Source organism: Elephantulus edwardii, unplaced genomic scaffold (assembly GCF_000299155.1).
Source record: "Elephantulus edwardii isolate Elephantulus edwardi_28Jun2011 unplaced genomic scaffold, EleEdw1.0 scaffold00012, whole genome shotgun sequence".
Classification (NCBI taxonomy): Eukaryota; Metazoa; Chordata; class Mammalia; order Macroscelidea; family Macroscelididae; genus Elephantulus; species Elephantulus edwardii.
This window is the reverse complement of record NW_006399762.1, coordinates 12,494,407-12,508,341: the sequence shown is the minus strand read 5'-3', so window position 1 is coordinate 12,508,341 and position 13,935 is coordinate 12,494,407. Positions and strand designations below refer to the sequence as shown.

The window sequence follows — 13,935 nt, the reverse complement described above, 5'->3', positions numbered from 1 at the left end:
CCCCCCCCCCGCACCTCCCCAAACCCCACCCCCTAGCCCCAAATATAATCACTTTTAAATATAAAGGCCCACACACCATGATCTGCTTGCTTAAACAAGAGGCTTCCAAGCCAGAGCCTCCAGAATCCATAGAAATTATAAATCATGTGATAGAATTTTGCACAACAAAAGACTTATCCATTGCAAATATGTTTTCTTCAATTACAAAATTAGTGCTTATGTAGGTGAACTTCTTCAAATGAAATAAAAATAATGAGCTTTATTATATCAATGGGAAAAGACAAAGAAGACACTAAGTACCAACTGTCAGAATAAGATAACCACTACCTGTATAACAGCCAACCACTTGCTTATTTGCAAGTTCAATTTGAAGATTAAAATGAAAACATATCCCTGATGGCCTTAGTACAATCCTTAATATATTGAAACTCAATACAGCGATTATCACAACTAAAGATTTGCTGAATTGTGAGATGACATCAAGGGTATCATAGATGGAGAAGCAAAGTGTAACATGAATAAAACAGTGTTGGGAAGGCTGAGTTTGACCTCTACTAACTCTACAAAGGGGAACTGTCTCCATCAACAACATCTACTGTATAAAATTGATCTCTATAAGGTCAGTTATGACCTCTAACTATGCTGAATTTACTCCTATAAAGTACTGGCTCCAAAACGCATTTTAAATGACCACAGACCTTAGTGAATATTTTATTTATTTTATTAATTTTTAACTCACAGGTGTGAGGATTTCCAGACAAACAGTTTGGGGAGTAAGGAGGCAAAGGATATCACACAGTGAAAGACCTGGTTCAGCAAAAGGAGTCCCATGCCAGGTTAACAGCAAGACATAGTCTCTTAATTAGTTCAGATAGATTCTCAATCAATATCAAATACACTCTCTAAATCAACCCAGACAACACCTCAGTCAACAAGCCAGATACCTCTGGCAGAGAAAACATCCACAGAAGAACATGTACTGTCACTGTCCGTTCACCGACAACGAACAGCAACACCCTGATGGAGATAAGCATGATGGAGACACACCACTCTGGGAGCTGTTCAGAGAATCAATCCAGCTCAACTTTATTGGGGGCTGCAGTGCACTTATATATGAGCAAGAAAACAGGAAGATAGGATAGGGTGGGCTTGCAGACATGGGACATGCTGATTGGATAGGAATACCTCAGCCACATGTGGTTTACACCAGCTCAACAGATGTGACAGCCATCTTTCCAGGTGGTGAGCTTTCTCAAGCCTGTATGTCCAAACACAGGAGAGCTTTCTCTACCCATATTAAAGGCCATTGGGAGACTTGCACGTATCCAGAGCTAGGCAATCTGTCCTGGCTAGAGGCCCTCTCTTCCTCCTCAACATTCCTCAACAACGCACTCCTTTCTCTTCCTCTTCTTTCATTTCCCCAAATCTACCAGTGAATCTGCTTAATTGTGTGCTGAGGCTAGCTAGTTCTCTTTTGGATAGATCAACGTGCTCTGTGAGGAAAAAGAAGCTTATGCAGTTTGTGAGGATGTACATGGGCTGTCTTCCCACAGGACATTAGAAGCTTTTCCCAGAGAGCTATATTGACAGTATAGAACAATGGTCAAGAGAAGCCAAATTTGAGTCAACAGATAGCTAGCTACATGATGACATGGTGGATCACTAGAAAAATAGGAATTAAGAAAATAACAAGATGGGCAACAGAGGTGGGTTACAATTTGATGGGTCAGGGAGGTGAATAGGAAAGATCTGGTATGCAGATCAATGTATTCAAACTTTGTAAATAAACAAGTATAAATGATTTTTTTTTTAAAAAGAAGAAAAAAAGAAAAATAAAAAAAGGAGTATCATAAAATTCTGATATCTGCTCTTTAATATAGACCAGCTGAGTGGAATTGAAGAAATGATTAAATAATATGTTTTTAAAAAATTAGTTCAAATATGGAAATTTTCTATCTTCTATAGTTCAAATATGGAACTGTTCACTCATCTATATTTCATATATGGAGATATTTTCTCATAAAATCCAAAGGATTTGGATGATAGTTATCTGGCTAACTGACTAGAAAAAATCCATATTTCTACTCATTCAAAAAAAAGTCATCTAAGGGAATATAGAAAATAATATTAATATCAAGCAGAAGTAGAATTTCATCAAAGATAACTCAAAAATTACAATAGTACTGTGTAGACAGAGATTTGTTTAAAATTCTAGCCAAACTTAAAAATGTGTAATGAGGTATATCACTGTTGATGTTAGATGAACCCTAACTGAAATTAGAAATTATCAGAAGATGGTTTGTTACACCTCTCTGATGACAAGTGGGAATGTGCCAGAAGAGTTAATGAACTACTCAAGACTTTTCTTAGTCAAGAGATAAGGAGAGGAACTCATGGCTGAGTGTCCTCCTGACTTGTTTAACCTCATAGCTTTTATTGAAAAGTTTCTTACTATATAAGCAGTAAATAATGTTAACTGGGCTCTAAGATGTTTTTTACTATTTGTTTTCTTATTTGCTAATGTTCCTTGTTTGCATAACAGCAGGAAGGCAAGGTCAGAGGGAGAATCAAGATATTTCACATCCTTTGTTATAGTGTTCTTTTGACTTGATTGCATGTTTTTGGATATATTCTTTAACCTAGACACCTCCTTAACCCCTCCAAGTATTTACTGTATCTTATTGACTATTCAAATACATATGACTGGATGAGCCACACAAATTATGGATAACACTGCAAAGAACTAGCTATACAGAAAACTTAATTGTGTTCCTGCAGCACCAATACTTTGGCCAAAAACTATTGCTTTTTTTAAAAAAAATAAGGATTTCTGCATAGTTTAACATCAGGAGTGGTATGTGGCTCATTTTTATTTTTCACCATACCTACTCACTCAATTGGTATGCTAAGAAACACATTTGTGAAACTGAAACACATGAGGAATAAGGTATCATGATTGGCAAAAGATTAATTTACAAGTTGTGATATGCAGATAGCACAATTTTGATTATTTAAACAAGAATACATGATGAATTTACTGATACAAATTAAAGACTATAGCTTTCAGCATGAATTACACTTTTGTATCAAGATAATAAAAATCCCCACATCTGAACCAATTACTACCATCGTGACAAAGAAAGACAGACTGAAGTTGCCAAGAATTTCAATCAATTTATTTGAATTAATTATAAACAACTATGCAAATAATTTGTTGTTTCTGTTGTGTGCTGCTGAGTTGATCTTCTGGTGGATTTTCTGAGGCAATAAATCAAGAGGGAAGAGACTGCCTATCTTACTTCCATATAACAGGTGGTGTATGTGAAAAGCCTGCAGTTAGAAGCTCAACTCCTTACCACTCAGCAACAAGAGCTACAGTTAATAAATTAGAAAATAAAAAAAAATAGAGCCATCAATAAAACAAACACTTTGCCTTGGGAATCTACTGAAAATGATCTCTTTAAATGGTTAAAAGTAAAAAATATCCTTTGCTTTGAAGACTTAATCTAAGCCATGAAATTTTTAATCTATTCATATGGTAAAGGCTGGACAATAGAGGAGAAAAAAAAAGAGAAGTTATAGATTTGAGTTACAGTGTTGGTGGAAAATTTTGAATAAAATATGGAATGCCAAGATAACAAACTTGTCTGTAAAGAGTTACAGACATAATATTTTTAGCAGCAAGGATGAGGATATTTCCTCTCATATATTTTGAACAAGTTATCAAGAGGCCTCATTCTTGGATAAAGGTATAATGTTCAATAACTCAGAGAGACATTGAAAAAGAGAGACAAATATACAAGATGGATCATACTGACACAATGACTATAACAATGAGTTTAATCATAGCAACGGTTCTAAGGGTGATGTACAGCAAAACATGTTTTATTCTGTTGTATCTGGGATTTCTATGATTTGGAATCTAATAATGGTAAACAATTAAACCAATAAGTATTTTGCCCACAGTCAAATTGTAAGGTGCTTACAGATGTTATTTGAAAGTAGGTATTTTTCTCCGACCTCAATTATACCTATCAAAGTTGTGTTTATATTAAGAATGACATTGTTTGAAGGGTAAAATATAAAAATAAAGATTATACTTATAAGATGTTTCCAAAACATTTTTTAGAAAATACCAATTCAAGAAGAGAACACCAATTCGTTACAGTTCCATCCAAAAAATTACAATAGACAAAAAGAATTACAGAAGCATATTTCATTCTGTTGTACATATGCTTGCTTTGAGTTAGAGCAGACTCAATGGCACATAACAAATATTATTTTTTAGTAATTTATAGGAAAGTGGTTGAATTGTCCAAATCCATACTAGAAATTTTGGTTAATTAAAATTAAACTGCAGGAAAAGGATGGGACTCTCTTCTTGTATGATTGCTGCCTCTGAACCCTGCTAGAGGTTCAGCTATGGGTTGATTCCGACTTTATGGTACACAAAACCAGGTTATACTCTGTACAATATAACTAAAAAAATGAAATATATTTTTAGCCTTTGTTAGCAGAATATGACAATTAGAAAATTATTTAGTATAGTTAACATAAACAATATTCAGAAGCAGATTCAATTAATCTGATTATAATATTCAATTTGCTCTGGTGGTCTTGGCTAAGACGCTGTGCTGCAATCCCAAAGGCATACAGTTTGAATCCACCAGCTTCTCTGTAGGAGAAAGATAGGCCATTTCCTCCCTTGTGATTAACTTCCTCTGAAAATCCACCAAAGGGTTAGCTATGGGTGAGTTCCAGCTCAAAGGTGCTCAACAATCTTATACTAAGCAAATTTAAGTGCTATTTTTTTCTTTAGTTTATTTACAAAATTTAAATACATTGTTTTACCCTAATTCTTTGCCATTTCCCTAACCTGCGCCCATCAAATTGTGTAACCCCGTGATTAATTCCCCCCTCACATCCTCACCCCTCTGCTTCCAGCCTTCCTCCCTTCGCCTCCCCCTGCCCTTTGGATCTTCATGCTGATTCTACAATAATTGTTTTCATGCAATATTTGTTCTTGTGGGACTGAGTCAGTTCACTAAGGATAATGCTCTCCATTCACTCTCAAATTCGGTAATAATTTACAAAATTATTGTTCCTGGTTATTGTATCGTATTCCATTGTGTGAATGTACCATAACTTCTTAGTCCATATTTGATTGTGGTTGGAATCTGGGCTGTTTCCATGTTCCTGTGATGGTGAATAATGCTACTACAAACATGGGTGTACAAGTCTTTGTGCTTCAGTTCCCATTTTCTTGGGGTATATTTGAAACAGTGAAAAAGCTGGAAGCACCAAAATGCCTTCCAGAATGATTGTAACATGGTACAAACTTAAAAACAATGTATAAGAGTTACTCACATCATCTCCAACACTTATTACTTGCTGTCCTGTTAAACTTTGCCACTGCTACTGAAAAATATTTTCACAGAAAAACATAGCAATGATGTTAAGATAAGCTTTGAAAATAGTGAAATATCAAACTAGTCATGTAGGTGTCTTTCAAATTTGCTAGCCAGAAGCCATCTTAGAAAAACAATGAAAATAGGAATAGTAGAAGCAGCAGAATCAGGAAACTGCAGGAGAGAGATGGTAGATCCTTGAGTAGAAAGTCTGGACACTTAATGCTGTTGTTTGTGTTATGTTGTTAGTCACCTGTGACTAATATAGCAGTACTGAAGCTTGCTCTGTACTGAGTCAGTCTCATTGATTCCAACACACCAATCCCCATTGCCCCAGTTACTGTATAATCTATCTCATGCGGGCTCTTCCTCTCCTATGCTGCCCCTCCACCCTTCGAGCATGATGTTCTTCTCCAAGGACCAGTCCCTCCTGACCAAGTGCCCAAATATGTGAACTAGATCTCAAATGAGAAAGATCTCATGTGAAATACCAATGTATACTAATTTTGTAAATAAACAAGTATAAAATAATGAAAAAAAAATCCTGTCCTCCAAAGAAGTTTTCACCCTCTCTATTTGTTTTCTTGGTGGTTCATGGTATAGACTCTTCTCCAGAACCACAACTTAAAGGTATAGATTTTTTTTCTGTCATCTTTAGTTATTATCCAGCTTTCTGAATGGTAGCAAGTAATTGTGAAGACAATGGCCAGGATTAAAGTCACCAAAGCCTCTAACTGACATTGTTGTTTTTCATACAGTACTCTAGAGAGGCCACTGACAGCAGATTGTCCCAATACAATTTTTCTTTTGATTTCTTGACTGACTTGTTTGTTGTTATGTGCCGTTGAGTCCTTTGAGACTCATAGCGACCCTATGCACAACAGCCCTAAACCCTGCTCGATCCTGCGCCAACCTCACTGCCTCTGACACACCCATCCCGATTACTCCCTTCACCGAGTGAATCCATCTCATAGAGGGTCTTCCCCTCCTGTGATGTCCCTCCACCCTCCCAAGCATGATGTCCCTCTCCAAGGACCCGTCCCTCCTGGCAACATGTCCAAAGTATGTCAGATGAAGCCCCAGAATCCTTGCCTCCAAGGAGTAGCTTGGTTTAATCCTCTCCAAGATGAATTTGTTTTTTTTTCCTGGCAGTCCATGGTACATTCAGTACTCTTTTCCAGCACCACAGCTCAAAGGCATCAACTCTCCTTCTGTCCTCCCTAGTCATTGTCCAACTCTCTGACTGCCTACTGATCGAAAAGCACTTAATAGAAGAGCAAAAAGTACTTGATGGATGAAGGCAGAAGTAGAGTCAAGGGAACAACAGGCTAATAAGTATAGAGGAGATTTGACTGTGGGAACAACTGAAGAAAGTGTGTCATGGCAATAAACTGTAGCCTGACTCATTACAGAATTGAATTTTAACCTACTACTTCCCCAGTAAACTCCATGATTGTGATTGTTATCAGACCTTTGTGTAGATATCACTACCCGATATTTTGTGAAGGAGATCAGTGTCAGAATTGGTGAAAAGGTCTCAAGAGACAGGTTTACCTTGTTTCCACCTAATAAGAAACAACTTTTGGCTTTTGATTTTAATTCTCCTTCCCTCTTATAAGCTGGAGGGGCTAAATATCCTCACCTTACTATTCTTACATACTCTTATGGTACTGCAGGTGAATATGTTTGCAGACATTGCCCAGTTGTTCCTCATGCAGCACATAATTATAGCTTTATATAATCAAATGCAATTTGAAATGAAATCACATGTTAAAAACTCTGTCACTCAATTCAGAAATTCAAAATGACTTGACATTCTTTTCACATCACATTATTTTAGTTTTATTTTTGCTGGTTTTTCCCTTGTCTTAAGATAAAGGGAAAAAATGAACTGCAAAGATTTATAGACTGTGTCATATGATTTTAGGGATTTCTATTTTCTTTAGATTGTTTCTTTTATGAAAGCATTTTTCTTCCATGCACCAATAAAGTTATTGAAAGTACAGTTGTCTTTTTTCTCATTTTCTATAACATTTTGACTTTCTTTAACCTTGCTTTAAATGTTTAGGATACCATTGTAACAGGCAGACACACAGAGTAATAGAGTAGTTAGTTTTTAAATTCTATAAAAATATTTGAAAAAAATTCAACATTTCTCTTGTATGCAGAAATAATTGAAAGAAAAACAAATCTGAACATCTTAGAAAACTCAATAAACTTAATCTTTTTATTTTTTATATAGATATAGAAATGAGTTATATAAAATTATTGTGGGTGATTAACATAATAATCAATGGTGAAGAATGGTAAATGAAATCAGAAGAAACTGCTATATATGAAAAAATTAGATGGATGAGAGGACTGACATTGCAGATCTGTAGGAAATATGGATTTATTTAATGAATTATACTTGGATAAATTGTTACCATATAAGATAAATTTAATTAAATATTTTCATCATACTGTGGACAAAAATAAATGTAAGGTGTATTAAATTCTTGATAAGTAAAGCCATGTTTTGTGACTTTTCTAGAATACAATGTGAAATTTTCTGTCTTGGTGGATGGAAGAATTTTTTTCATCAGACCAAATGCAAAGAAAAATCAAGCCCAGGAAGAGCGAATTATTTTAGTTAAATTAGTAAGAGTTCCCCCCGCCCCCATTTTAAAAAGAATCAACCTTATGAAAGTGAAAATAAAAGCTACAAACTTAAAGAAAATGTATGCAGGCAAGACAACATCCCGCCCTGATGCACTCCATTCCTGATTTTGAACCCTACAGTGCTTTCCTGCTCTCTCCTCTAGAGGAGTGATTTCTGGTCCAAATATAAGTTTCGTGTAAGCACAATCAAGTGTTCTGGCATTCCCAGTCTCCTCTAGGCTAGCCACAATTTGTTGTGATTCATACATTCAAATGCTTTTGCATAGTCAATAAAACTCAGGTAGATTTCTGCCAAGATCCAACGTTCGCAATAATGTCTCTAGTGACACAGCCTTTACTAAATCCTCCTTGTATTTTTCTATCAATTTACTGTTCCAGTCATTTCTGGATAATATTCAGCAGGATTTTGATTGGGTGTGGTATGAATGGTATTGTACGATAGTTTCCACAATCTGTCGTGTCACAGGGTTTGTTTGTTTTGGTTTTGGTTTTTGGTTTTTTTGTGGCTTTCATTGTTCTTTTTGTTACTGTTGTGGGTTTTTTGTTGTTATTTTATTAAGAATGGAAATAAATATAGAGACTGTAGATTGAAAATTAGAAGCTTGCTTATCTTTCTCCCAAGAGCAGTTGGTAGATTCAAACTGGTGGACAAGCCTTTGTCTGGCAGCTCAGCTCTTTACCAGGAGTCCACCAGAGTAATCTAATAGCTGTGCAGATAGAATCCAGCTATATAGCAAAGATTCAATAGTGTTTATGTAAGCCTGTCTCAATCTTTTAATATTCAAAAATAAATATAAATAGCATTGTATCTCGTGGTTATATTAATTTGTGAAGAAAAGAGGAAAGGGGAGAAAAAGAGCGGAATCTAGAGACTGACAACTTGAAACAAGCAAGTTCCATTCTATAGGTAGCAAAGGAATTGAATGGATGATACAGGAAGATAAGCTAGATTATCAGAATAAAAGTTGTTCTGCAGACTAAACCTTCCTAAAATATTTTATAATGAAGTATAAAATTAAATCTGAAAGTTGTTGTTGTGTTGTTATATGCCATTGAGTCGCTTGCGACTAATAGCGACCCTATGTACAAGTGTCCTAAATGCCGTTCTATCCTGTGCCAGCCGCGCCATTTCAAACACACTCATTTCCACCTCTCCGATCACAGAATCAATCCATCTCATTGATGGTCTTCTTCTACTGCGCCATCCCTCCACTCTCCCAAACATGAAGTCCCTCTCCAAGGACCAGTCCCTTCTTTCAACATGCCCAAAGTATGTCAGACGAAGCTTCAGAATCCTTGACTCCAAGGAGCATTATGGCTTCACCCTCTCCAGGGCCAACTTGTTTGTTCTCCTAGCAATGCACGGTATATTCAACACTCTTCTCCAGCACCACAGTTCAAAGGCATCAATTTTCTTTCTATCTTCCTAGTCACTGTCCAACTCTCTGACGCATAGCATGTAATTGCAAAGACTATAGTCTGGATCAGACACATCTTAGTTTCCAGCCTGATGTCATTGCTCTTCAGTACTTTTGAGGGGTCCCTCACAGCTGACTTTCCCAATGCAATTCATCTCCTGACTTCCTTACTACTGTTACCAGGAGTATTAACTGTGGAATCAAGTAAACTAAAACTGTTACTGTCTCAATCTCTTCACCATCCATTACTGATGCTGCCAATTGGCCCAGTGGTGAGAATCTTTGCTTTCTTAATGATGAACTTCAATCCATATTAAAGACTGCAGTCCTTGACCTTCTGCAGTAAGTGCTTCAGGTCTTCCTCAGTTTCAGCAGGCCGGATTGTCATCTGCATAATGCAGGTTGTTGATGATTCTTCCACCAATCATGATGCCACACTTCTCCTCATACAGCCCAGTGTCTCAGATGATCTGTTCTGCATACAGATTGAAAGGTATGGAGACAAAATACATCCCTGATGTAGGTTTATAAAGAAATAAAATAAAGCAAAATATACTTTTTTATAGAACTTTAATCAAATTTGCATAGATAAATTATTTTAAATTATGCTAAAACAAAATAATTTGCTTATTTTATTGAATTAAATTTTGGAAACTATATATCTTCAGTGTCATACTGATAATAGTATTTTAAATATAATTAATATGTTCTATGATTAACTTCTATTCTGAATATGTTCCATTATAAGCTAATATTGTCAGTATCAGTTAAAAAAATTAGGTTAATAGATTGTTGTTACTAATTGCCATTGAGCCAAGCATGATTCACAGTGACCCCATTAACAAAGGACCCGAAGCCTTTCTATAACTATCATTTCTCAAAGTTCACAGAGTTTCAAGAGGCATGTTGTTTAGGAAGTAGATGCCACTCTAGCTTCCAAAGTATAATAGATTGGTGAATCAAATATTTGCTAAACGAATGATCTATAGGGGATCTCTGGTGACCTAGTGGTAAGAAGCTTTGCTGCAATTTCAAGGTACATAGTTTGAATCTCCATACTATTCAGTGAGAGAAGAATGGGCAATCTTTTCCTGTGTGATTTATTGCCTCTAAAAGTCCATTGGAGGGGAGTCGATTCTAAACTATACAAAGCACCAACATTACATGATCTACAAAAAAAAAATATATATTCTTAATCACCTAAAAGCCTTATAACATTGTTAAATCTAATTACAAAGGATATGACTAATTTCTAGATTGCAAAATCTGATTATATTTTCCTTCTTCTCAGTTCCAAAGAAAGATGAGGTAGAAAAGATCAAGATGAGTGTCAAAAGAGTCCTTGAATATTACACTAAAGTGCTGAGAAACTAAAGCAAAGGAAAGAAAGTGGGACGTTAAGGAGTGGAACAGAGGATCTCAAAGGACAACTTATGAAGACAAAGCAAAGTATTACATTGGAATATACAAAGAGCTGGAGCCAGAAAATCAAAAAGGATGAACTCACTTGGCATTTTTTTAAGCTTTAGGAACTGAAGAACAAATTCAAGCCACTAGATGTGCTCACCAAGTTGTGTCAAGAAATCTGGAGGACAACCACTTGGCCAACTGACTGGAAAAGATCTATATTTTTTCCCATTCCAAAGAAGGGTGACCCAGCAGAGTGTGGAAATTATTGAACGATATCATTGATAACACATGCAAGCATGATTCTGCTGATCATCCAAAACCTACTGGAACAGCACATCAACAGAGAACTTCCAGAAGTGCAGACTGGGTTTAAAAGGTACTAGGATACTATGGTACTAGGGATATTGTAGCTTATGTTAGCTGGATCTTGGCTGAAGGCAGGGAGTATCTGATGAATTTCTAACTATCTTTCATTGATTATGCAAAGGGGTTTGATTGTGTTGATCATAACAAACTGTGGCTGACTCTAAGAAGAATGGGAATTACAGAATAATTGATTGTGCTTATGTGAAACCTGTACTTGGACCAAGAGGCAGTCGTCAGAACAGAGCAAGGAAACACTGCATGGTTCAAAATTGGGAAGGGTGTATGCCAGGGATGTGTCCTATCTCCATACCTTTTAAACCTATATGCAGAACAGATTTTCCTGGAGGCGAGGCAGTATGAAGAGAAGTGTGGCATCAGGATTGCTGGAAGATCTATCAACAATCTGCGTTATGCAGATGACACAACCCTGCTTGCTGAACCTGAAGAAAACCTGAAGTGCTTTCTGCAGAAGGTCAAGGACGGCAGCCATCAATATGGATCGAGGCTCAATATTGAGAAGACAAAGATTCTCATCACTGGGCCAATTGGCAGAATCAGGATGAATGGTGAAGAAATTGAGATTGTTCACAGCTTTAGTTTCCTTGGCTCCACAGTCACCACTCTTGGCACCAGTAGCCAGGAAGTTAAAAGACATATTGCAATGGGAAAGTGTGCTGTTAGAGACCTCTCCAAAGTACTGAAGAGCAATGGTGTCACTCTGGAGACTAAGGTGAGCCTGATGCAAGTCATGGTCTTTGCAATCACTTACTATGTGTCAGAGAACTAGACAGTGACTGGGGAGGACAGAAGGAAAATTGAGGTCTTTTGAACTGTTGTGTTGGAGAAGAGTATTGAATATACCATGGATCGCTAAGAAAATGAACAGGTTCAACCTGGAGAGGGTTAAACCAGGCTGCTCCTTGAAGGCAAAGATTCTGAAGCTTCGTCTGACATGTTGTAAGGAGGGACCAGTCCTTGGAGAAGGATGTCATGCTTGGGAGGGTGGAGGGACAGTGTAGGACAGGAAGGCCCTCTATGAGGTGGATTGATTCCATGACTGGAGAATGGGGGTAAGTGTGTCAGAGACAGTGAGATTGGCACAGGATAGAGCAGAGTTGCAGGTGACTCAATGGCACACAACACTAACAGTTGCAGTACTTAAGAGTGTTATGGGCAAAATATTGAATGATCCAGAAAGAATCAAAAGAAAGTAGAAATACACAGAGTCAGTGTACCAAGAAGAATTGGCTGACACAGAAGAATTTCATGAAACGCTGTTCTGAAGATTTTGACAAAAAACAAGAGCTGTGGGATTGATGGAACACCACAAGACATATTTCAGCAAACAGATGCCAGACGTACTCACAAGGTTGTACCTAGAAATCAAGAGGACAAAAACCTTGTGAACTGACTAGTAGAGATACATATTATTCCCATTCCAAAATAAGGTAATCCAACAGAGTGTGGAAATTATCAGACAATATCACTAATATTTCACACAAGCAATATCTTATTGAAAACCATCCAATACATTTGGGAAAGTACATGAACAGAGATTTGCCAGAAAGAAGTGCAATCTGGGTTTAGAAGAGGCCATGGCACTCAGGACTTTATTGTCAATGTCAACTTGATTTTGGCTAAAACCAGATAATACCAGAAGAATGTCTACATGTATCTCATTGACTATGCAAAGGAATTTGACTGTATGGATTACAATAAACTGTGAGTAACCTTGAGAAGAATGGGAATAACACAACACCTGATACTACTCACGAAAATACCAAGAAGCAGACCTTAGAACAAAGCAAGGAAACACTGTATTTTTAAATTCAGGAAAGGAGTGTGTGAGGAAAGTTTTTTTTTTTTTAAAGGTTTTATCTTTAATGAAAAAGTCTAGAATATTATTTACACGTGGGTAAGAAAAGACCGCTGGACCCCCAGCTTCTGTTGGGATGGGCCACAGGGGCTCCGGTTAAATCAGAGCTGCCTGTGGATGGTTTCAAGGTGAGAATCGTAACAGGTGAGTAGTAGCTCCCACCTCATCTGCCGCCCAGCAGGCCGGGCCTTCAGATAAGATCCGCAATGTTCATGGGCATCTCGTCGATCTGGGTGGAGTAGTACTGCTTGATGTCTCGGAGGATGCGGATGTCGTCGTTCTTCACAAAGTTTATGGCCACACCTTTCCGGCCATATCGCCCAGAATGCCCAATTCTGTGTATGTACAACTCTCTGGTGTTGGAGAGGTCATAGTTGATAATGAGGGAGACTTGAGGGATGTCCAGTCCCTGGGCCCAGACGTCTGTGGAGATGAGCACACGGCTAGCGCCAGATCTGAACTCCTTCATAATGGACTCTAGCTCCTTCTGGGGCATGTCGCCGTGCATCGAGGAGACAGTGAAGTTGGCTTCTTGCATCTTCTCCGTCAGCCAGTCAACCTTCCTCTTGGTGTTGTAGAAGATGACCACCTGCGTGATGTTCACCATGTCATACAGGTCACACAGGGTGTTGAACTTCCACTCTTCCCGTTCCACAGCCACGAAGAACTGCTTGATGCCTTCCAGGGTCAGCTCATCACGTTTCACCAAGATGCGGATGGGGTCGGTCATGAACTTGTTGGTCATCTCCAGGATCTCGTGGGGCAGCGTGGCACTGATGAGCACCACCTGTGTGGC

The 13,935-nt window shown here is 37.6% G+C and overlaps 1 protein-coding gene across 1 annotated transcript in view; it reads right to left on the bottom strand.

Annotated features, from left to right (window-relative positions):
• Positions 1–13,329: 13,329 nt before the first annotated feature.
• LOC102873963 (eukaryotic initiation factor 4A-III-like) overlaps positions 13,330–13,935 on the bottom strand; it is a 1,327-nt gene continuing 721 nt past the window's right edge. Inside the window, exon 2 of the mRNA XM_006881141.1 lies at positions 13,330–13,931. Coding sequence (XP_006881203.1) covers positions 13,330–13,931 — 602 coding nt within the window. The remainder of the gene's footprint in view (positions 13,932–13,935) is intronic.